Source organism: Calypte anna, chromosome 2, assembly GCF_003957555.1.
Source record: "Calypte anna isolate BGI_N300 chromosome 2, bCalAnn1_v1.p, whole genome shotgun sequence".
Classification (NCBI taxonomy): Eukaryota; Metazoa; Chordata; class Aves; order Apodiformes; family Trochilidae; genus Calypte; species Calypte anna.
In genome coordinates this window covers 20,761,438-20,784,375 of record NC_044245.1, presented here as the reverse complement: position 1 = coordinate 20,784,375, position 22,938 = coordinate 20,761,438, and the positions used below count along the sequence as shown (strand labels likewise).

Genomic DNA, 22,938 nt, shown 5'->3' with positions numbered 1-22,938 from the left:
TAAATATTTCTCTATTATAGATTTTGTTTAATTTGGTAATCCTAGACTAAAATAAATATTGTTTTAATTAGCTTCAATCCCCAAAGTCTCATAAAATGGTATTTCTCTTTTCTAGCTTGTAGCTCAGTTAAAATATGATTTTAAGACCTTGTACATCCTGTTACATTATGTGATCTAATATCAGAGAGAACTATTTGGTTACCTTGCCAAAATGTATCTCAGGAGGATCATGGAGAAATTTTCAGTCTTTGGGCAAGACCAGCTCAGAAATGTTGCAATACGTAGTACATGCAAGTGTAAGAGGTGCTAAAAACTTTTCTAGAGGTTATAGTTTTGATTTGAACCTTGAATACATGAAAATGCATGCTGTGCAGCACTTTTTACTTAACAGTAGAACTAACTTTGGGAGCTATGAAGAGCCTTGTAGGATCAATAAGCAGCAAACCTGATGTTGGCAGGTCCCACTCCTGTCACAATCTCATTCATAATGGAGAAATGTAAGAAAAGAAAAAGAAATCACTAATTGCTGCAGTTGAGCAAAAAAATATAATATGCTATTCCAGCCCTGCAAGTAGCATAAGCATAAAGCTTAAAAAAATGTCTTTCCCTGTGGTTAAGTCTTTTAAAGAACTCCCCACTGGGGGCAAATGGAGCTTACAGAACTTAATGGTTTTTGTCATCTCCTCATGCCTGGGAGACCATGGTGCTGTAGTGCTCAGTGTCAGTATCTGCAGTGTACAGTGTGATTGTTCCCTTATTTTTTAATAACTCCCATGGATGCATCTTGAAATAATACCATGAGTGTCTTTTGTCTCTTCAGTTTAATGCATGCTTTAAAGTTACAGGAGAAATTACATCTTCATTTTTGCTGCCCTGCATTCTGAGTGTAGATGCTTTCAGTGATGCAAAAGAGTTGAAATGTCCTCATGTCTGCCCTAGTTGCATTCTACAATCACTTTAGCAGGTGTAGGTCACAGGAGTACTGAACCTTCTTTTGCTGAACAGCTGATAAGATTTTAACCCCAATACTGGTGTCTAGATTCATATTTTGACAGTAAGGAAGATACTACAAAGAAAATGATTCCAGTGTTTTTGTCTTCCAGATACTAGCATCTTCTTAATATATAATGAAGATCACAAGCGCTGTGTACTGGCTCAAAGCTCTAATTCCGTGACTACTGCTCCTTGTGTTCAAGAAAATGAGTCACAAAAATTCAGGTGGGTCTCAGATCACCAGCTTATGAGCGTAGCATTCAAATTGTGCTTGGGAGTGCCTTCGAAGAAAGACTGGGTTCCGATCACTCTGTATCCTTGTGACAAGGCTAGTGAACTTCAGCGATGGGAATGCAGAAATGAGACTCTCTTTGCAATCCAAGGGGAAGATTTGTTTTTCAACTATGGAAACAGACAGGAAAGGAATATTATGCTGTACAAGGGATCTGGTTTATGGAGTAGGTGGAAAGTCTACGGAACTACAGACGATCTGTGTTCTCGAGGCTATGAAGGTAAAGTTCTGTAAATTAATTTCTGTACTTCAAACTTATTTCTATGTGTAACTAATTAAAATATTTAGAAGTTTAGATTAATTTCCTTCATCTTGTGAGTGAGTGTGACTTCTGGCAAAATCAGCAATCCTTGAGAGTGTGGTTTATGTTTTTTAAGGGGTTCATTTTGCTTTTTGTCAAACTTTACAGTGTTCCGGTAGATAATTATCCATGCATGGTGGTGATTCATTTGGAGATGTGAAAAAAAGTCTAGGGTAAGGGTCCATTTTCTAGGCTGACATAAAGGCTGACTGCAGTACTAGTCCTTGGACTAGAGCCAGAATGAAAGAACCCTAGTAAACTATGTGAGAGAAGGTAGATGGAGTGATGGCTCTGTTCCTCCTTTTTTTTCTAGCAGCTCTGTCAGACACATCTTGGTGTGTCATGTCTGTAGCAGTCCCTGTCAAGTAGTGTTTCTCTCTATGTCTTCCCATCAATGCATCTACATTATATATACGCACAGAGAAAACTGCTTTAGTTACTTTGATAAGTTTCACTGATTCAGATTTCTCATGGAAGAGTGTCTTTAGATGCCAGTGACATTTTTCTTTCAATGTAGTATTCTGGAGTCACTCTGTGACTTTTAAATTTTAAAGTATGTGTTCTTCCCTGTCTAAAATGGTCAGCAAGTGAAAGGTTATGGACAGAAGAATCAGCAGTTCTATGTGCTTAAAAAGAAAATTGCTTAACTATGTGGATTTATCCTTTTGATTATATGCTTATAAAATTTATCACAGGAATATACTTGTCTTGGCTCAGCCTTTTCTGGTCAGGGGTCTCCTTGAGATATAGAAATTTGTCTTGTTGTAGGCATTGGTATCATCTTAGACTTAGAGAGTAAAATTATTGATGTCCCATTCCTAGTACAGTTTGAATACTAAGGTAGCAAGCTTTATATGCTATAATATGATGACAAAGGTGAACTGATATATATGTATTATACATATATATATAGTATACATATATATATATATATTCCCCATGCTTATTAGTGCTTACACATTTTTAAATTGTTATGTCTCCTTAGATACCTATACAGTGAGAGGAAATGCCAATGGAGCACCTTGTGTATTCCCTTTTAAGTTTGGTGATAAATGGTATGCTGACTGCACAGATGCTGGCAGATCAGATGGCTGGTTCTGGTGTGGAACCACTTCAGACTTTGATGTTGACAAGATGTATGGATTTTGCCCATTGAAGTGTAAGTTTTATAATCTTCAAGATTCTGCTGTACTGTTACTCAGCTGCTTGGAAATATTGGTGTCCTTATCATGTGCTTTACTGTACAAACTACAGTTTGAAATGGTGCATTTTCTTGTCTCCATGCAGCCCGCTGTCCTTTTAGAAACTACATAATTATGCTAATACAGGGCTCAGCATAAAAAATACTGACCAACTGCATCCAGGTGGAAGTGTGTTAATCACATGCTAGAACCTGTGATTACACCATTTACTTAAATAGAAAGTTAATTAGATATAAAGACATAATATTAGTATATGCAAAAGGCTGTGTAGAAGCTTATGCAGAAGCTATACTTTAAATTGAAATTAAGACTACTTTGCCCTATAAACATGAAGAATCTTACATTAACTTTTTCCTACATCCCAGTAATTCCCAAATCTGCATGATACATTGCAATTATGTATTTAAAATCAGTGAGAAGTATTTATATTTTAAATTCCCTGCCTTGGAGTTTCAACTGTAGTATTATGAATATACAGAACTTTGCCTAGGAAAGTTGATATTACTTTAAGTAAATTATAGTAATATGCCTGTATGTAGTAGAATTCTTTTAAATTTGAATAGTTTCTCTGAACTTCTTCCTCTATCATCCTGGAAGGGGTAGCATTTCTACTTTCCTTCTTTACTATGGAGTTTTGCAGTAAAGCTCCAGCTGAGCACAGACATAAGGAAAAAAATTTTGATATGAAGAAACTATTGTGGGTTGATCTTTACTGCTTTGATGATTATTAGTGTCCTTGCCTGATTTCCATGAATGCTGGAATTTTCCTGTTTCCATTTGTTATTTTAGAGGTACAAATATCGAAAGTTTTTTTTCTTTTTTCTTTGATATAATTTTTTCCAAGATATGAAAACCATGTCATGAATATCAGTCCCATTAATGCAGCATGTACAGGATCAACTTAAGAATGCTACCTGTCTAATTTTCTTTGAGTATAGCAAATGGACATCATCAAAATTTTGTTTAATTCTTTGGCATAATTCAAGGAAATCCATTCAGATGGCTGTGATTGTTTTTGGGAAAAGCTGCTTTATGCTGATTGCCTGTATGTTTCCTTCCTGATTCTTCAGTACTGACTATAAAATATTCAAGTTTGGGTCACATACTTTAGGGAGAGACAGGCTGTGGTAGCAGAAGATTTAGCCAGCCCTATGATAGAGGAATGCACTGTACATGAGAGTGATAAGTTAATAAATACAACAGAATCTTTAAACATAGAATGTTTTAAGTCTCTATATGTTGATTTAGTGAGATTTAAGTGTTTATTTTTTCCTAAACTGCCTAGGGGAGCAAAAGTGCTGAAAATATCTGATTGCAGACTATTACAGCTATTCATACTGGGGCCTGGACATAGAGTGAAATTTTTGTGATTGAACCAGTCACTTTTCTTTTTATTGTAAAACCAGATGTTCTCCAAAATGAAAAGGGTATAAGACTATACTTAAAACAATTATTATACTCAATAGAGGTGTAGAAATTTGACCAGTGGAGATAATATAACTGTATGACTTTTTTTGCTGCTTTAGAAAAAAGATTCTGATACAATGACAGTAGAAACTAAATCTCACAGAAAGAAACTGAGAAGTGTTGCAGCATTGGACAAGTTTTAGTAGCATAGGAAATAGTAGTGTCTGTTGCACTGCACTGTATAAGTAAGTATTGGGGAAGGAAAAAGCTTGCACAGTGTAAGACCATCAAGAGACTGTCATGGGGTGTGCCCAGAGCTGTATTCAAGTGGGCAAAAGTCCATTAATGCCCCTTCTTTGGTAGAATCATAGAATCATAGAATTAGCCGGGTTGGAAGGGACCTCAGAGATCATCTAGTCCAACCCTTGACCCACCGGAGCAGTTGCTAGACCATGGCACTGAGTGCCACATCCAGTCTTTTTTTAAATGTCTCCAGGGACGGAGAATCTACCACCTCTCTGGGCAGTCCATTCCATAGCCTAATCACCCTCTCCGTGAAGAAATTCTTTCTAATATCTAACCTAAACCTCCCCTGGCACAACTTAAGACTGTGTCCTCTTGTCTTGTTGAAGGTCGTCTGTGAAAAGAGTCCAGTTCCCACCTCGCTACAGCCTCCTTTCAGGTAGTTGTAGACAGCAATGAGGTCTCCCCTGAGCCTCCTCTTCTTCAGGCTGAACAGCCCCAGCTCTCTCAGCCTCTCCTCATAGGGCCTGTGCTCGAGTCCCTTCACCAGCCTGGTTGCCCTCCTTTGGACCTGTTCCAGGACCTCTACATCCTTCTTAAACTGAGGGGCCCAGAACTGGACACAGTACTCGAGGTGTGGCCTAACCAGCGCTGAGTACAGGGGAAGAATCACCTCCCTGGACCTGCTGGTGACGCTGTTTTTGATACAGGCCAGGATGCCATTGGCCTTCTTGGCCACCTGGGCACACTGCTGGCTCATGTTCAGTTTCTTGTTGATGCAGACTCCCAGGTCCCTTTCTGCCTGGCTGCTCTCCAGCCACTCTGTGCCCAGCCTGTAGCGCTGCATGGGGTTGTTGTGACCAAAGTGCAGGACCCGGCACTTGGCCTTGTTGAACCTCATCCCGTTGGAATCGGCCCAGCTCTCTAGTCTGTCCAGGTCCCTCTGCAGAGCCCTCCTGCCTTCGAGTTGGTCCACACTTCCTCCCAGCTTGGTGTCATCTGCGAATTTGCTGATGATGGACTCAATCCCTTCGTCTAGGTCGTCGATAAAGATACTGAACAGAACTGGGCCCAATACTGATCCCTGGGGGACACCACTAGCGACCGGCCGCCAACTGGATGCAGCCCCGTTCACCACCACTCTCTGGGCCCGGCCCTCCAGCCAGTTCCTAACCCAGCACAGGGTGCTCCTGTCCAAGCTGTGGGCTGACAGCTTTTTCAGGAGAATGCTATGGGGGACGGTGTCAAAGGCTTTGCTGAAATCCAGGTAGACCACATCCACCGCCTTCCCCTCATCCACCAAACGGGTCACCTGATCATAAAAGGAGATCAGGTTGGTCAGGCAGGACCTGCCCTTCCTAAACCCGTGCTGGCTGGGTCTGATCCCTTGCCCATCCTGCAGGTGCTGTGTGATTGCACTGAGGATGATCTGCTCCATGACCCTGCCAGGCACTGAGGTCAGGCTGACGGGCCTGTAGTTTCCCAGGTCCTCCTTCCGGCCCTTTTTGTGGATTGGCGTGACATTCGCCAACTTCCAATCGTCTGGGATGTCCCCAGTGATCCAGGACTGTTGGTAGATGATAGAGAGAGGCTTGGCGAGCTCTTCTGCCAGCTCCCTCATCACTCTTGGGTGGATCCCATCCGGTCCCATAGACTTGTGGGGGTCCAAGCAGCTCAAGAGGTCACTGACTGTGTCCTTCAATATTACAGGGGGGCTGTTTAGATTTTTATCACCTTCTATAGGCTCCAGAAGCCTGCTGTCAACAGGATAACCTGTCTTTCTGTTGAAAACTGAGGTAAAGAAGGTGTTAAATACCTCAGCCTTTTCCTCATCTTTGATAACTATATTCCCACCCATGTCCAGTACAGAATGAATGTTTTCCTTGCCTCTTCTTTTGCTATTGATATATATATTTTTTATATTGATATATATATATATATTGATATATAGATGAAAGATCTAGATTTTCTTTTATGAGTTTAGAAAGCCTTGTAAGTGATGAGCCTCTAGAAAGCCTTATAAACTTGAAGCAGACTTAGAAAGGAAATCACATGTGCATAGAATGAGCCACTACATAAGTAGTCTTATCCTGGTATATTAGTGTTAGACAAATCTACATCATTGTATTCATTCACAAATATTGAATTTATTCTTATTACAGGCTTTTTGCCATGCTGCTGTTTCAAGGTGTTTTGAAGGGTTTTTCATTGTGATGTGTAGTCTGGTTCAAAATCCCTGGTGAATTGGTCAAATAAGTTGTACAGAGTGATTTGTGTTGTTTCTTCTGATTTATTGGGAACTCATAATCTGACTTTGAAACTCACAAATTTATGTAGGAAAACAATTAAAAGAAGGAGGAATGTTTTAGGAAAAGATGTCTAACTGAAGATAAGAATGTGAAGGCAGTTTACTATACTTTAGACTTTTTCACTATTGGCAGCATAATATCTTTGTATGCTACAGTGTAAGTACACATAATATTACACACAATATCTTTATTGTAAAACCAAGAATTTCAGGAGGAGGTGAGATGGATGCTAATAATGTACATTTTGTGTTCCATGCATGGGTCTTGTTAACCTCTGTTTGATTAAAAAAATCCATAGCTACTTTACAAAGTACCCAAAATTTGAAATAATAAAAGGGTTTCTTACTTAAGAAAAATGATCAGCTTGATGGACGCCTTAGCATGAGTCTGGGAGTTTTCAGTCCTTTTCTCCTCAGTGAGAAATCTAATATTTTATTGTGACTTTAGCCACTCATCTTCTGTCTTAAACAGCAGGTTTGCTGTGTTTGAGGAAATGGTGACACTGTTTTATTACCTATATACTGTCCAACACTGCTGTCATGGTTTAGCTCTGCCCTGGATTTGCCAACACATTAATTAGCCTCATTAATCCTTTCAAACCAGCCTTCTGTTACAGTGATTAGGTTTGTGTATTTTTGCTAAGTGATCTATTCTATATTTTTTCTGGTTCTGTCTTCATGTAAGTTACAGCATTTCTTTTTCTCCTTACAGTTAATAGTGTTGATGTGTTGTGGAACACTGATCCTTTAACAAATGTCCAGTACCAGATAAATTCTGAGGCAGCTCTGAAATGGCATCAGGCAAGAAAGAGCTGTCAACAACAGAAGGCAGAGTTGTTAAGCATCACAGAGTTGCATGAACAAACATACCTGACAGGTAAGATAATATTATCCATCACTTTTTTTAAAAAAAGTGCATTATTATATCAATGACACTTATATAGCATGTTCCACCTTGAAAATTATTATTTGTTCAGTTCTGGTAATTAGTAGATTTAAATTTTTAGCTTGAATGATTTAGCCGGAAAATTGACAGTACTCCAGAGGGTGGACTGCAAGACAAGAATCACTTCCCTTGACCTGCTGGCAACACTTATTTTGATCCAACCCAGAATATGATTGGCTTTCTGGGCTGCAGGCACACATTGCTGGCTCATACCCAATTTTTCAACCACTGGTTTCCCCAAGTCTTTCTCCACCCGATTGCTCTCAATCTATTGATCCCCCAGCCCTAACCCAGGTGGAGGACCTTGCACTTGGCCTTCATGAGGTTCACATGGGCCCACTCCTGAAGTCTGTCAAGGTCCATCTGGATGGCATCCCTTCCCTCCAGTCTATAAACCACACACCTCAGCTTGGTGTCATCTGCAAACTTGCTGAAGGTGCACTCAGTCCCACTGCCTATGTTATTGATGGAGACATTTAGTAGTGTCCATCCCAATACAAACCCTGGAGGAACACCACTTGTAACTGGTTTCTATCTAGATATTGAATCATTGGCAGTTAACTTTTTGGATATGGCCATCCAGCCAGTTCCATATCCATCTATTAGTCTATCCACCAAATCCATATTTCCCCAATGTAGAGGATATTTTTATTTTTAATACTATGAACAGCCTTTTGTTTTCAATTTACATTTACTCAAAAACTTTCATTTTCAATTTAAGATTTTGGTCATGATATGGGACATGGTTTAATGAGTGTGATGAAACTATTGTTAAAATTAATGCTTAAGGGAACAATTTGGCACTGACATCTAGAAGTGAGTTACTAGCATTGTGTTTTAATTGCAAACTGGTAAGATATTCCTGCCAAATATACATGAAAATCAGTTTTTCATTCTACAGCTCTCCTGGCAAAACCAGGATTTTCTGTCATGATCAGTTCTTGATTCTCTTAATAACAACTTGTTTGTGTAGAAGAAGTGCTGGAACACATTCATATGTTGGTGCCAAATCAGGCTCTGGTATGACATTCCAGTCCTTTCCAGTGCTTAACTACCCCTCCTTTTAACCTTGCCATGCTTCAAATGCTGCCCATAATCTTGGCATCAAAGAAAAATAAAATGCATAGCACAAAATGCGTGCTGGCATGATGATAACTGGACAAGCAGAAATAAATAATGTACATTGCCAGTGATTTTCTGTGGGCTATGCAGAAAATGTGTTTAAATAAAAAAAATCAGCAGTCATCTGGCTGGACTTCTAAGTCTTATATGAAAGGCAGAGATAGAGAACAGTTTAATAAAGACTGTAAATAATGCTACAGGATTCAGCAGCACCATACTTAAGCATTTCTAGGTTCTTTTCAGAACTGGAGGATTAATTTGGAACTCATTTTAGAAGCCTGACTTACCACTGACTACAGAGGTGAAATCAAATGGATCTGAAAAATGTACTGAAAGATGTGCTGTTAAAAAGATGATGTTTGGATTTGTGGCATTTTAATGTAGTTTAATAAAATGCAAACAGGTTTCTTTTTCTTTACTTTATAGTAATTTGTAAATTTGAAACTCACATTTGTTAATTTTATTGGAAGAGACTATACACAATAAGGAAGCATTAACTTTTCATTTTCTAAAACAGATTTTTGGTTATGTGACCTTTTGTGCAACCTTATAAATTTAATATCCTATAGTTCTTGAAAAAAATATTTGCTTCATATTTATTATAACTGGTTTACAAACATCATTCAGAGGTGTAATTTTGTTTTCTATTATAATAAAATTCTATACACCTAAAAATGTGAAAACGCTAAAACTAACACACTAAGCATCCTCATGTAGAGGACATACTGCAGATTTAGTGTAGCCACCTTCACTAAAAGGTTGAAAGTTGTTCAAACTTGTAATAGGAAAAAGAAGAAGCAGACAATTTTAGCTAGAATTCATCTCTCAGATGAAGGTGTTTCCTCTTGCTGTGCAGTTCCAGAACTTTGTCTCTGTTACCTAGGTTTGACTGGAAGACTGAGTTCTGCTCTCTGGTTTGGCCTCAACAGTTTGAATTTCAACAGTGGATGGCAATGGGTTGGTGGTGCTCCTTTTCGATACTTAAATTGGGTTCCAGGTAAGGTTAAATTTGTTGCGACTTGGTTTAAAAGGCAAAAATTTATCATTTTGTAACATATTTCTTCTCTAGTTCTCTATTCTCATGCAATTATTTATCTTGTTTTAATGTTGGAGGATTCCAGGTGTGGCTGTAAAGACTGTGAGTAATTCAAGCTATGGATACACACCGGGCTTAGTTTATTTTTCACAATGGAAACTGTAGCTCCAAAATCCAGAGGAAACTTTAAAAAATAGTCTACTTACAATTAATTTGTATATCTTCTTTACTTTATTTCTATATAATACAGAATAAGTCTGATGCTATAGATATCTTCATTTGTGAGATTCAACTGGTCAGTGTATGTTTGGTGTAGTTTTGTTTTGTTGGTTTTTGTTTTTTTTTTTTGCTTAAAGGTTGGATTTTCACTTTTGTTTGGGATTAGCCTACCTGTGGCAGTAGCACATATCAAAGGAACATGTTAGGTTAGTCTACTTTAAAGCAGACTTAGCTGCTTCACAGCTGTACTTGTAATGTTGAACTCAGGTGCCATTACTAAAAATCTGTCCTCCTATGCCATCTGTATACCTGGTGAAGAAGAGGTGTTCTTCCAGTTTCCTACTCACATTGCCTGTGTTATGGTATCACAGGACCCATGCTTCTTTGCAATGGATAAGTCAAAGGCTTCAGGAAACCTTTGGAGACTAATGTAAAGTAGATGTCTGAAATTACCAGAGCAGTGTAAATTTATCTTAAATTAAACGTACCTTCTTTATCTTCATAGAGCACGTTTTATGTATTTAATCTTAATTTTATAAATGTATGCCCCATCATACCATTCAGTGGTTTCCTTGTGTAGATAGTGCCAAAACCAGATTTTATGTGGAAAAACTTTATGAGTAGGTAAGCTTTGAAGACTGAAGTGAACTGCTTTATTAATAGCTGTCTAATGGAGTGAAAACACAAGGCAAACAAATGGGCCAAACTCCAAGTTGCTGTGAAATTATTTATAGGTCTGTCATCCAAGTGCACTGATAAGGATCTGCAAGTAATGAAGAGTAGAGGAAAACTGATTGTGAGGTGGAGCCAATGTGGCAAGGGAAGCCGTTCATGGTTGTTAAAACTGCAGACAACTTTCAGTTGTCTCTTGAAGAGTTAGATGGGTTTTGGAAAAATCAAACTGGGCTCTCTTTATCTTTAAATCCTTATGTTTTTTTAATTTCATTCAAAGGTAATACTCTTAAGTCCATATAATCTATTTTGTAAGTGTGCTATCTCCTTCCTGACTTTACTTTGGTCCTCCTACCTCTGTTTCATTCTCATTGTCCTAGTTGTTCATGAGCTGGCTCTTATTTCACTTGTATATTTTAAAAGAATTTGTGGAAGCTTCATATTCTTTCATGTCACTAACCCTACCTAAACAACAGAAAACTAATTTATCAACATTTAAACTAAAATTACCCTGTTGGGCATTTGGGAGAGTTAACTGCCAGCAGCTGAACTCAGCTGAACTTTTTTTTTGTACATTAAACCAATTTAAATTTGTGGTTTTGAAGTACACATATCTTTTTCTCCCATGGGAGGAAGATATGACATGACTGCAAATACAAGAGTAACTGTAATAGTAATGAAATTATAAAAGAAAAATTTCAGTGACCAGTCCTGCACACTAAACAATTCTGCACACATAGTTTTGCTGTGTTTATTGTTGAGCAGTGCTGACACTTGATTGTTATGTAGTATAGTGACGTGTTCAGAAATAAAAGAAAATTAATGTTGAGTTACCAGAAAATCCATAAAAATCCATGACCAGATCCTGAAAAGTTAATCTGGTTTATTGCAGAAATGTGTTCTGTTCTACAGCTTCTACAGGTTCTACTTTTCTTCTAGATGTTCATATTAATGCTAATGCTAAGCTTCAACTGAAAATATCCAGATATCCTGCTATTGTCGTATTGTTTAGACAAGTGGACAAGAAGTTCCCATTACTGAAACAATTACATATTATTTTCATGCCTTTACTGTTCTGCTAAGGACAAAATTTGGGTAGCTTACTGAACAGTTATTTTTTTCACCTGAAGACTGTGCTCTGATGTTTAGACATTCTTCCTTTAGAAAGGAAAAAAATCTGAACAAAATAGGTGCACTGTAACACCTTCAGTCATGACTTTGAACCTGTGAAGAGGGTGTTAAATTATAAACTGAACAAATAGCTAAACTTGTAGTTGCTGTGAAAAAACATCTCTTATGGCAATGAACTGCCCTGTTCAGTCCAAAGAACTGTGGAAAACCACAATTGTTTGGATGTTAGTATATCTTATAATTTAAGCACAGAAAACATTAGAATGTGAGAGCAATTGGGATGATAGCCATGATGTGCTTACATTTAGTTATTGTTGAGGTTTTGTTTTGGTGTGTTGTATTTTTTTTTTTATTTTATTTTATTTATTTTTTTTTTTTTAAGGACATCCTTCTCCAGAACCTGGAAAAATCTGTGCAGCATTAAATCCTGCCAAAGGTGCTAAGTGGGAGAATCGGGAATGCAATCAGAAACTTGGCTATATTTGTAAAAGAGGAAATGCTACTTTAGAATCTTTCATTATTCCAACAGGTAGGTTTGGTAATAATCCCCCTATAAATTATTAATTACTGGAGTTTTTTTTGTTTTGGTTTTTTTTCTAGAATTCTAATAGGGTTTTTTTATTGCACATGTTAAAACCAATCAAAAGTCTTTGCACCAAGGCTTGACCAAGATTCCCTGTAACAGTGAACAGTGTACACTGCATTTTTGTTTTGGCCTCCCTTCTTCCTGGATAGCAATCTTTCTTCAGTATAAGAAACTTCCAAGCACAACTGTCAGATTTTGTTCATAAAATAAAAAGAGAAACAATTTAATATTTTTAAAAAACGATGTATTTATCAGAGTTCTTATTAGTTAGACCCATTTCATTATTATCTCTCTGTGTACTATGAAAGCCTTGTAACTTACTCCTTTTTTTCATCACTCCTTCTTGTTCCTTCCAAATTTCTTTCTCTTTCCAGGACATACAGGTATCTCCTAAATCCATTGACATTATTTTGTACAGGTTGTAAAAGAAGAAAGCTAAACCATTATGGAATTTCCAGGCCATTTCTTAATATGCATTGCTGGGAACCTGGTGTTTTGTAAACTCAGTGTTTGATATTTGTCTTAAAAAACATGTTTTAAATTTTTTTTCCTTCTTTGGACAGTTGGTGACCAGCCCAGTCAAAACCGTTTATGACAGCAGTTTCTGCATAATTTGTTTTGGTTTTTTTCTGGAAAGGGAAGGAAAGGGAAGGGAAGGAAAGGGAAGGAAAGGGAAGGGAAGGGAAGGGAAGGAAAGGAAAGGAAAGGAAAGGAAAGGAAAGGAAAGGAAAGGAAAGGAAAGGAAAGGAAAGGAAAGGAAAGGAAAGGAAAGGAAAGGAAAGGAAAGGAAAGGAAAGGAAAGGAAAGGAAAGGAAAGGAAAGGAAAGGAAAGGAAAGGAGCAAGAATGAGTCAATGTCTCATTAATTATTGAAATCCATATTTAATACTTCAATTAATACTTCAGTGTTAAAATCAAGTAAATTTGTTTCCTTAGCTGAGAAAACATGCAGCTGAGCTGCATATTTTAATTCTTTTCCAAATTAAGATGTAAAGTTTTGTTAGTATTTGTACACAGCTGATAAACAGATACATTATATAATTTGTCAACATTTTTCAATTGGCTACCACTCAGCTTTTCAGGGTTCATACATCAGTTCTTAAACACTGATGCCTATAAATACTGCCTGCTGTGTCATTCAGATTTTATTTCAGTTTATTTCATCTCTTATGCATTAAGCTTTTGATTCTGATCTACTCCTGCTTACCAGTAATTTGGAGAAAGAAGAGAAATGACAAAAATTTCAAATGTAAAGTAAATTGCTGAGTAACATGGTGACAGACTAACCATAATCTGGCTGTGTTTCACTTCATAAAATATTTTCCAAAATGTCCCTGTGAGCGGAAGTCATAAAAGGAATAAGCATGCGATCATGCAAGGTGTTAAATGCCCTCAGCTTTTAATGATGTTAAGGAAAACTCATGGCAGATGATGTTTTCCTGACTAGGTCTCCTGAGTCAAGAAATAAATTAACTGCAAATTCATACATTCCCTTAATTGTGCACTTACTACTAAACAAAGACAATCCTTTGAAATTTTAACCCTAGAAGTTACAGTTAAGTCTATTGAGGCAGAATGCAAAAAACGATACCATACAACAGAATATCATTGTGTTTCTATCCAAAACAAAGTGGAGAAAAATCTATTCAGACCTTTTATTTTTGTTGCAGATTAAGATTTTTATGAAGCCAACTGTACAGTGTTTTTTTGGTTATATTTTTTCCTTTTTTCCTAGCAGAGCTGCTTTTTCCAGCAGGGGGCCATATTACTGCATGCATCTACCTGATGTAGAATCTTAGGTCTTGAAAGCATTTGCCCTGTATTACAGCAAAGTGAATTGATAGGCACCTCTTAATTTCACCTCCAAAACTTGTTTATTTTTTAATTTAACTTTCTAAGAAAAGGCTTGATGCCTGTCTACCTCCACCAAGTGATTGCCAAAATAGATTTCATTCCAATCCAACAAAGTGCAGTGATATTTCAGTATTAAGTTTACAAATGTTGCATAAAACATTAGATTAAATAATATTAGTGCCACACTGTTGTGACTGCTTTGTGAGGTCCCTGTTGACAGACCACAGAGAATGGGACTGTGTGGGACCAGTCTGGATGGCTGAGTCATGCAACAAACTTCAGGTAGTGCTTTCAGCCTTTTAGAGACTTGAGTCAATCACCATAAGATCTTCAGATTCCAGGAAGCCAAGTTTATAGCTGACAAAAGCAATTGTGTTCTGTGAGGAATGACTATTCTATGCTTACTAATTTTGTTTCTGTATCTTGATGTTTACTACCATAAATTCATAAGCTTAATGTTTGGATAATGTTTTTTATACATTGATGTGATTTTCCTTGCTTTTTGTGCTTCATTGAAATGAAATTCATGCTGTACTATGTGTTTCTATTCAGATGAAAAGTAGATTGTATGGCCTTGTGTTGTCATGTATTTTCTTTAAGAGGAGAATAGGGAAGCTCAGAGTTTATTTTGCTGAGTACTGGAAATTAAGAACTCAAGACTTTATCTTACTGAGAAATCCCCAGCTATGTCATGCAATAGAACTTGCACCAAGAAACCAGGCAGTCAACTTTTTTTTGTATTGTTTTGCAGCCTGCAACAAAGTCCTTGGTGTTACTGGTTTTAGAATCATAGCTTTGTATAACCACGTAGGTTGGAAAAGATCATCAAGTCCAACTGTTAACCTAATACTGCCAAGTCCACCACTAAGATATGTCCCTGAGTGCCACATTTACATGTCTTTTAAATCTTTCCAGGGATGGTGACTCCACCACTTCCTTGGGCAGCCTGTTTCAAAGCATGAAAACCTTTTGGTGAAGAAATTTTTCCTAAGGTGAACAAATTTTTCCAACATCCAATCTAAACCTCCCCTGGCAGAACTTGGGGCCATTTCCTGTTGTCCTATCTCTTACTCCTTGGGAGAAGAGACCAACCAACACCCATCACACTACAACCTCCTTTCAGGTAGCTGTAGAGAGCAAGAAGGTCTCCTCTCAGCCTCATTTTCTCCAGGCTAAACTTCCTTAGTTCCCACAGTAGCTCCTTGTAAGAATTGTTCTCTAGACCCTCACCAATTTGTTGCCCTTCATTGGATGTGCTCCAGCACCTTGATGTCTTTGCTGTAGTGAGGTGCCCAGAACTGAACACAGTATTTGAGGTGTGGCCTCACCAGTGCCAAGTGAAGGGGGATGATCTGATCACCTCCCTTCTCCTGCTGGCCACACTGCTTCTGATACCAGAATGGATCCAAAGCATTCTGTTGTCTTTTTTGTCAATAGAAGGAAATCAGTTTTGTCAAGCAGGACGGGTTTCTCATGAGCCCATGATGACTTGACCTGATCACCTGGTTGTCCTGTACATGTGTGGTTTCACTGTGCCCAAGATGGCTTGCAGCCTTAACATCACCCACAAGTCCTTCTGTGTTAGACAAGTTTGCAAACAATTTCAAAGCAGTTCTCTGACTGTTATAGCAAGGCACTTTAAGATTCACGAGCTCAGAGCTGAGACCAGGCATAGGTCAAATTAGGAAGCCATCTGAAGCATCAGATTAATCTCTCCAATAGCATTTGCCATTTGTTTCTCCCAACACGACCATATACATTCAGTGTGTTTTTCTGGGCTTCCCCCACTCTCCATTCCAGTTCTTCATCTCCTGTGGCAGTATCGAGCCTTGCTCTGTGGTGACAAAATTCAGTTTTACTTAAACTCTGTGAGAATATGCTAGCACTTTTTTGAGGCATGTCTGCAAACAGCAGACCATGTTTATAGCTGTGCAAGAAATCTGTGTTGTGACAGTAGTCATCAGCATATTCCAGTTGAAACAGAGTGTATGCTTGCAACCTGAGCCTGACTGGCCTTGCCTTTGGATGCCTACTTAAGTATTTCCACAGAATATACCCCCCAGTAATACACAAACGCACTACTTACTTCTCCTTCCCTCATGTAAACAAGTTGCTTTGCCAAGAGAATTTCTGCAAACCTGCTGTCCTTGTCCTGCTCAGTATATGGGTATTTGCTAAACCCATCTGTTGATTATAAAGTGCTGCAAGAATTATAATTTGTTTTTACAGTGGCAGTGTTTTGTTTATTGTAAGTTTGGGTGGCACTCCTGACAAGGCTGAGTTGTTTGCTGAACAGCAATGTGATTGATGTCAGTATTCTGGTACTGTTCTGTTGAACTTTTAAAAGCAAGTTTTAAGCACAAATTCCTTTGACAGCATAATTTTCTCAATGAAGCTTTAAAAGAAACGATTCCTAAAAGCTCCATTCTTATCTGGGTTCTATTGTCACTCTGTAGAACCAGTTATTTTTAATTTGCTAGTCTAGGAAATGGGGCAAATCCACAGAATGTCTAGGGTCTGGAGAAAAAAATTAACTTCATGAATATGTTTTGTATGCCCAGGTTCTTAACATATAGCTATGCAGTATGGAGGAAGAAGAGACATACTGACATAGGTGTAAAAAAATGATAAATCACAGCTCTGCAGACCTTTCCTTTTAGTATATATGTATGCATATAAAAATCAAAACTGTGTTTCATGGTGATTTTTAATTCTGTCTTCTCATAAGATGCAAGAACTTATTCACAACAGTACTGTTATTTAAAAAAAGAATCTAGAAATTTCAGCTTTTAATTATGCATGCAGATTATTATTCCTGCACATGTTTTTCAGCTTGTTTGTGAAGAAATTATATATTTAATTTGTTTGTTAAATATCTCCTTATGTGATTTTTGATCTTTAGTTAAGAATAGAATTCTGTAACTCTTCATGGTAATCTTCTTTTCAGAGACTAATGTACCTATTAGATGTCCCGCTCAATGGATGTCATATGCTGGTCACTGTTACATAATTCACAGGGACCCCAAAATATGGAAAGATGCCTTAACATCTTGTAGGAAAGAGGATGGGGATCTGGCAAGCATCCATAATGTTGAAGAGTACAGCTTTGTTCTTTCTCAGCTTGGGTACCGTGAGTATTTTTTTACAATAACATATATATGTTTATATGAAGAAAGTTTTGAATATGTCTTACCTATTAATAAAAGAAGAAGCCTCTTTTAAAAAAATAAAACATTGTCCTGATCACAGGGTACAGAGGAGTTAGATTTAAAAAATACCATATTTTCAAGTACTTTTCAAGTATTTCAATACCAATACCATTTTTCAAGTCATGTTGCTTGTGTTTCTTCGGAAAAAGGAAGCTGTCCAGTGTATGGATTCAGATATGCCTCAAATTAAATACAGTATTTATGTACTTGGTTTCTGAGCACAGTCTTTGCAAGGCAAGTTAGGCTACAGATACTGTGTGTTCATTAGAGGAGATGCAACCATGAGTTTGCATGTAGGATCAGTTACTGCTTTTTGATGGCAGTCACATGTTCACTTCTATGTATGTTTCTTTTCAGGAACTGAATCCATGTGTGCTTATAGTGCCAGATAAATGTTAGTTTATCATAAAATCACAGAATGGCTTGGTGTGGAAGGGTCCCTAAAGATCACCCAGTTCCAACCCCTCTGCACAGGCTTGGATACCTCCCACTAGACCAGGCTGCTCAAAGCCCCATCCAGCCTGGCCTTGAACACTTCCAGGGAGGGTGCATCCACAACTTCACTGGGCACTCGTGTCTCTCCATCCTCACAGCAACGAATTTCTTCCTGGTGTCTAATCTAAATCCACCATCTCTTGTTTCAACCCATTCCCCCTTGTCCTATCACTATAAGTCATTATAAAAAGTCCCTCCCCGGTTTTTCCTGTAGGTCCCCTTCAAGTACTGGAAGACTGCTATAAGGTCTATCCAAGAGCCTTCTCTTCTACAGGCTGAACAACCCCAGCTTTCTCAGCCTGTCTTCTTAGGAGAGGTGCTCCATCCCCCCGATCATCTTTGTGGCCCTCCTCTGGATTCCCCATGTCCTTCCTGTGTTGGGGGCTCCAGAACTGAACAGTACTCCAGGTGAAGTGAACCAAGAGTTGAATAGAGGGAGAAAATCACTTTCCTCTGCCTGTTGGTCCTGCTTCTTTTAATGCAGTCCAGGATATGGTTGGCTTTTCCCAAGTGAATAACCATAGGACTAGAGAAAGGGGCCTGAAGTTGCACCAAGGGAGATTTAGACTAGATATTGGGAAGAATTTCTTTACTGAAAGAGTAGTCAGGCACTGGAAAGGTGCTATGATTGCTGCTTCATACTGAGCTTCTCATCAACCAACACTCTTAAGTTCTTCTCTTCTTGTCCTTCATTGAGGGTGCACTAAGCTGCTTTCAGCTGCAGTGTAACATCAGTCTTTCCGTGGCAATCATAAAATAGCTGTTGTGCTTTAGTTTTGTATCCTAGCCAACTCCACTGCAACTTGTCCTCACATTCCTGAAAGAATGATTTCTTGTTCCTTCATGAACAACATGCAACTTTTACTCTTTCAAATGATATTCTTAGTAAAGGTGGAACCTCTTGATTGAGACATTAAAACATCTGAAAGAATTAAGGCTCTAAAGGAAACCAATTTTGTTTTCACCTACTCTTTGGAAAGAGATTGTTTAATGGTTTAATGCCTTCTCTCAAGGCCTTTCCTGAGCTGACTGTGCTGCACTGTTTTTGTAAAAGTGGATGTTTCTGAAAGGCAAAATAGTCCTGAAGGAAACCAGGCTTCCCGCATATGCCACATTCATGGCAAAAGATTGTTTTGAAAGCATTCTTTTCAGGGGAGTAAAACAGGACTAACTAAAGAAGCCTTTGAAAGCATTTTAATACCAGTATCAGGTTACACTTGTCCACCAAGATGAGAACATCATGTATTCCAGTGCCTAGAAAATCTTGTCTGCGTCACTACTCAGATGCAGTAAGTGTGGAACAGAAAGAACAAAAGTTTATCTTTGTGCCAAACAAGTCACAGTCCCATGATAAAACAAAGGAAGAAGGGGTACAATGAGATGAATATTGTCATAGCAGCTGAGCTTCTGTTGGCATCACTCACAAAGGAGAACTTTAGAGAGGAACATGAAGAAGAATAAAGAAGTGCATGGATGTTTATACAGAAGTCCAGCATGTGACATGGAACAAATGCTACCCAGTGTGTGTCTGAGAGAGTGTGAAACAGCTTATTTGCAAGTGACTGGGAAAAAAAATCTGAACCCTTCTTGTTGGAGGAGACATAGTAAGGATAGTATGATGCATTTCCAGCACCCATGAAAGTGAAGCCACCATTTGGTGAGGCCACCAAATGAAGTTTTGGTCCCAGTGCTTGTTTGAGGACAGCATTCCCTGGGATGTCACCTCAAGGTTCAACATTCCAAGTGCCGGGTCCTGCACTTTGACCACAACAACCCCATGGGGAGCTCCAGGCTGGGCACAGAGTGGCAGAAAGGGGCCTGGGAGTCTGAATTGCCAGAAAGCTGAACATGAGCCAGCAGTGTGCCCAGGTGGCCAAGAAGGCCAATGGCATCCTGGGCTGGATCAGGAACAGTGTGGCCAGCAGGTCCAGGGAAGGGATTCTGCCCCTGTGCTCAGCTCTGGTGAGGCCACAGCTTGAGTCCTGTGTCCAGTTCTGGGCCCCTCAGCTCAGGAAGAAGATTGAGGTGCTGGAGCAGGTCCAGAGAAGAGCAAGGAGGCTGTGAAGGGATCCAGCACAGATCCTATGAGGAGAGGCTGAGGGAGCTGGGGATGTTCAGGCTGGAGAAGAGGAGGCTCAGGGGAGACCTCATCACTCTCTACAACTCCCTGAAAGGAGGTTGGAGCCGGGGGGGGTTGGGCTCTTTTCCCAGGCAACTCTCAGCAAGACAAGAGGGCAGGGTCTCAAGTTGTGCCAGGGGAGGTTTAGGTTGGAGATTAGAAAGAATTTCTTTACGGAGAGGGTGATCAGACATTGGAATGGGCTGCCCAGGGAAGTAGTGGATTCTCCATCCCTGGAGATATTTAAAAAGAGACTGGATGTGGCACTCAATGCCATGGGCTGGGAACTGCAGTAGGAGTGGATCAAGGGTTGGACTTGATGATCTCTGAGGATGTTAGAGGAAGACCTACAAAAAAAGGCAAGAACTATGATAACAAAGTGAACAGGAAAAACCTCTAGTCCTGTAGATGGGCTGTAGAAGTGCAATGTCACAAACAGTGGGAAAAAGTGCTAAAAGTAACCTAGCTGTCATTTGTGAAAAATATGCATAAAGAATATGTTCTAGCAACCAAATAGTTGATACTCCACTTGGAAATACTGCTGTCTAAGGAAAGGACTGTGCGTGTACTTGGTCAGCATGATCTGAGTCATAACGCTGTGGACAAAAGGAAACATCTGCTGCCTTTTGCATAGGCTGGATGCTGGATAAGAAATAAATATTTAAATAAATAAAAAAGCCAAAATGAAACCAACAGAACAGTTGCACTAAACAAAGTTATAAAATCAGCTCTAGAGAGGAGTTCGATGATGACAGAGTTCAGATTGATTATAAATATTAAAATTTTTAATCCTCCTTATTCAAATAGTTTATTCAGAACAAAAGTAGATAGAAGCATTACAGTAGCAATGTTTTAGAGTGGAAGATTTTAAGCACAGAGAAACAAACCTCTGAGACACAGTTGCTGAAAAACAACATCCTTGATCAGTCCTGTGGTTTCCTACCAGCCAAAACCCAGCAGCTAACTCTATTAACTGAAAAATGAAAAAATTACAACAACCACATGAATTTAATTTTGGTGTGAAATAAAAAAAATCACAGGCACACCAGTAACAGGCAAACTTGCAAGTACTTTGGTTGTCAGCTCTAAAAGGCAACACTGGGTGCCTGAGAATTAGAAAAGGACACTTTCACAATGTGAAAGGTAGGAAGGAAAGAGGAGGTAGCATTTTAATTAGGTATTTATTAATTTCTTGTTACAAGAGTTCTGAGCTGCAACAAAAGAATGAACCTAGCTGCATTACAACATAATTCAACCAAGATACTATTTTGTCTGTTTTGTACAAAGTTAAACATGTTTAATATATTACCACTAGAGTGAATATCCTTTCCTGATGACTGGAGTGATTATATGAGGAAAGGTCTGCTCTCTTTATGAAACAAGGAGCCTTAATTTCCTCTGACTGCCTTTTAAACTTACTGAGGATAAATTGTTTTCTCTTCCATGACTATAGGATTTCACATCATATAAAAGGACTGCTATTTATCTATTTAATTGTATGTTTTAGAGCCAGCTGATGAGCTGTGGATTGGGTTGAATGACCTCAAGGTTCAGATGTATTTTGAATGGAGTGATGGGACACCTGTCACCTACACCAAGTGGCTTCGTGGAGAACCCACTCATGCAAACAACAGGCAAGAGGACTGTGTTGTTATGAAGGGAAAGGTAAAGTCATGTAGTCATTGATTTAATTATCTTATAATTACATTTATCATTTTGGCTTTTTTCTATGCAAGAGCACAGCAGGGTAATACTTTTTGGAGCAGTCCATTTTAGAGTCTTATAGATGTTACTTTTTTGAGGAAGAATCCTTGTTCAAGGTTGCCAGAAAACCATTTTTGTTGTTTTTCCTGAGAATCAGGCGAGTGGTGGCTTTCCTTGAAGACAACTGCCACTCGAACCTGTACTTCTGGATTTCAGTTTGTGCATATGGGCTTTTTCTGAAGCAGTTTTTAGTTACACTGTGATGCATGTGAACATTAATGTTTTTCTTTAGGAAGCTAAAAAGACATTTTGGTTATGTTTGGATTTTTTTTTTTCTGATTTGAAAGAATATGGGTACCTTAAAATGTGCTACCAATTTTAATGGTGTTAAAAAAGAAGAGAGAAACACTAACTTTGGAAGAAAATAGAGAAAATAGAGGCCTTTACTTTCTTTTTCTAAGCAAAGTTGTAAATCTCAAGTCAAAGTGGATTAGATGTCATACTTCTATCTGCATAAGCTTGTAAGAGCTGTGACAAAAGTGATTAGCAATGGCATTAGTGGAAGCCTTCACTGAGTGGCTGTATACGTAGAATTAAATGGCTGCCTTTTGGAATATGGCAATGATCCAGGGAGTACTACAGGAAGTGAGATAACACCTGGTATAAAAATCAGTCTGTGTGATGTTGCAAAATTATAGTTTTCCACTTTGTGATAATTAAACATATTGAACTTACCACTGCCTTCAGGGTTGATGTAATTTATCAGTTATTTAGGCAGTTTGCTGGCTCTACCTAGGCAGGAACTCAACATTTGCAGTCAATGTGGGTCTATACCCTAATATTGTATTTGCCATATTGTCATTTGAGGCAGAGGGATTCAAAAATTGCACTGAATGGAACCTCACAATGAGGTAACTAGACAGCCAAAATTTCAGAGTAAGTTTTCCCATGGTGAAGAAGTGTAAATGTTGTGAACGTTGTGCTGATTTCTTCTAAGCTGAGGTCAGATTTTTAGGTGGTTATCTGAAATGCCTACCAGCCTAGTGAGACTGAGAAAGAAATAGGGTTTGATGAGGCAGCCACCAATGGACTTACTTTGC

General features: G+C 38.6%; 1 protein-coding gene across 2 annotated transcripts in view; it reads left to right on the top strand.

Moving 5' to 3' along the window:
* LOC103527499 (macrophage mannose receptor 1) overlaps positions 1–22,938 on the top strand; it is a 52,229-nt gene that overhangs the window by 2,704 nt on the left and 26,587 nt on the right. The window contains exons 2-8 of one of the 2 annotated variants that reach the window (XM_008492693.2): positions 1,104–1,505; positions 2,572–2,745; positions 7,459–7,623; positions 9,698–9,811; positions 12,255–12,401; positions 17,259–17,441; positions 21,642–21,799. In XM_008492693.2, the coding sequence (XP_008490915.2) occupies positions 1,104–1,505; positions 2,572–2,745; positions 7,459–7,623; positions 9,698–9,811; positions 12,255–12,401; positions 17,259–17,441; positions 21,642–21,799 (1,343 nt within the window). Of the gene's footprint in view, positions 1–1,103; positions 1,506–2,571; positions 2,746–7,458; positions 7,624–9,697; positions 9,812–12,254; positions 12,402–17,258; positions 17,442–21,641; positions 21,800–22,938 lie in introns of those variants that run through there. The other variant, XM_030446511.1, reaches the window with a different exon arrangement.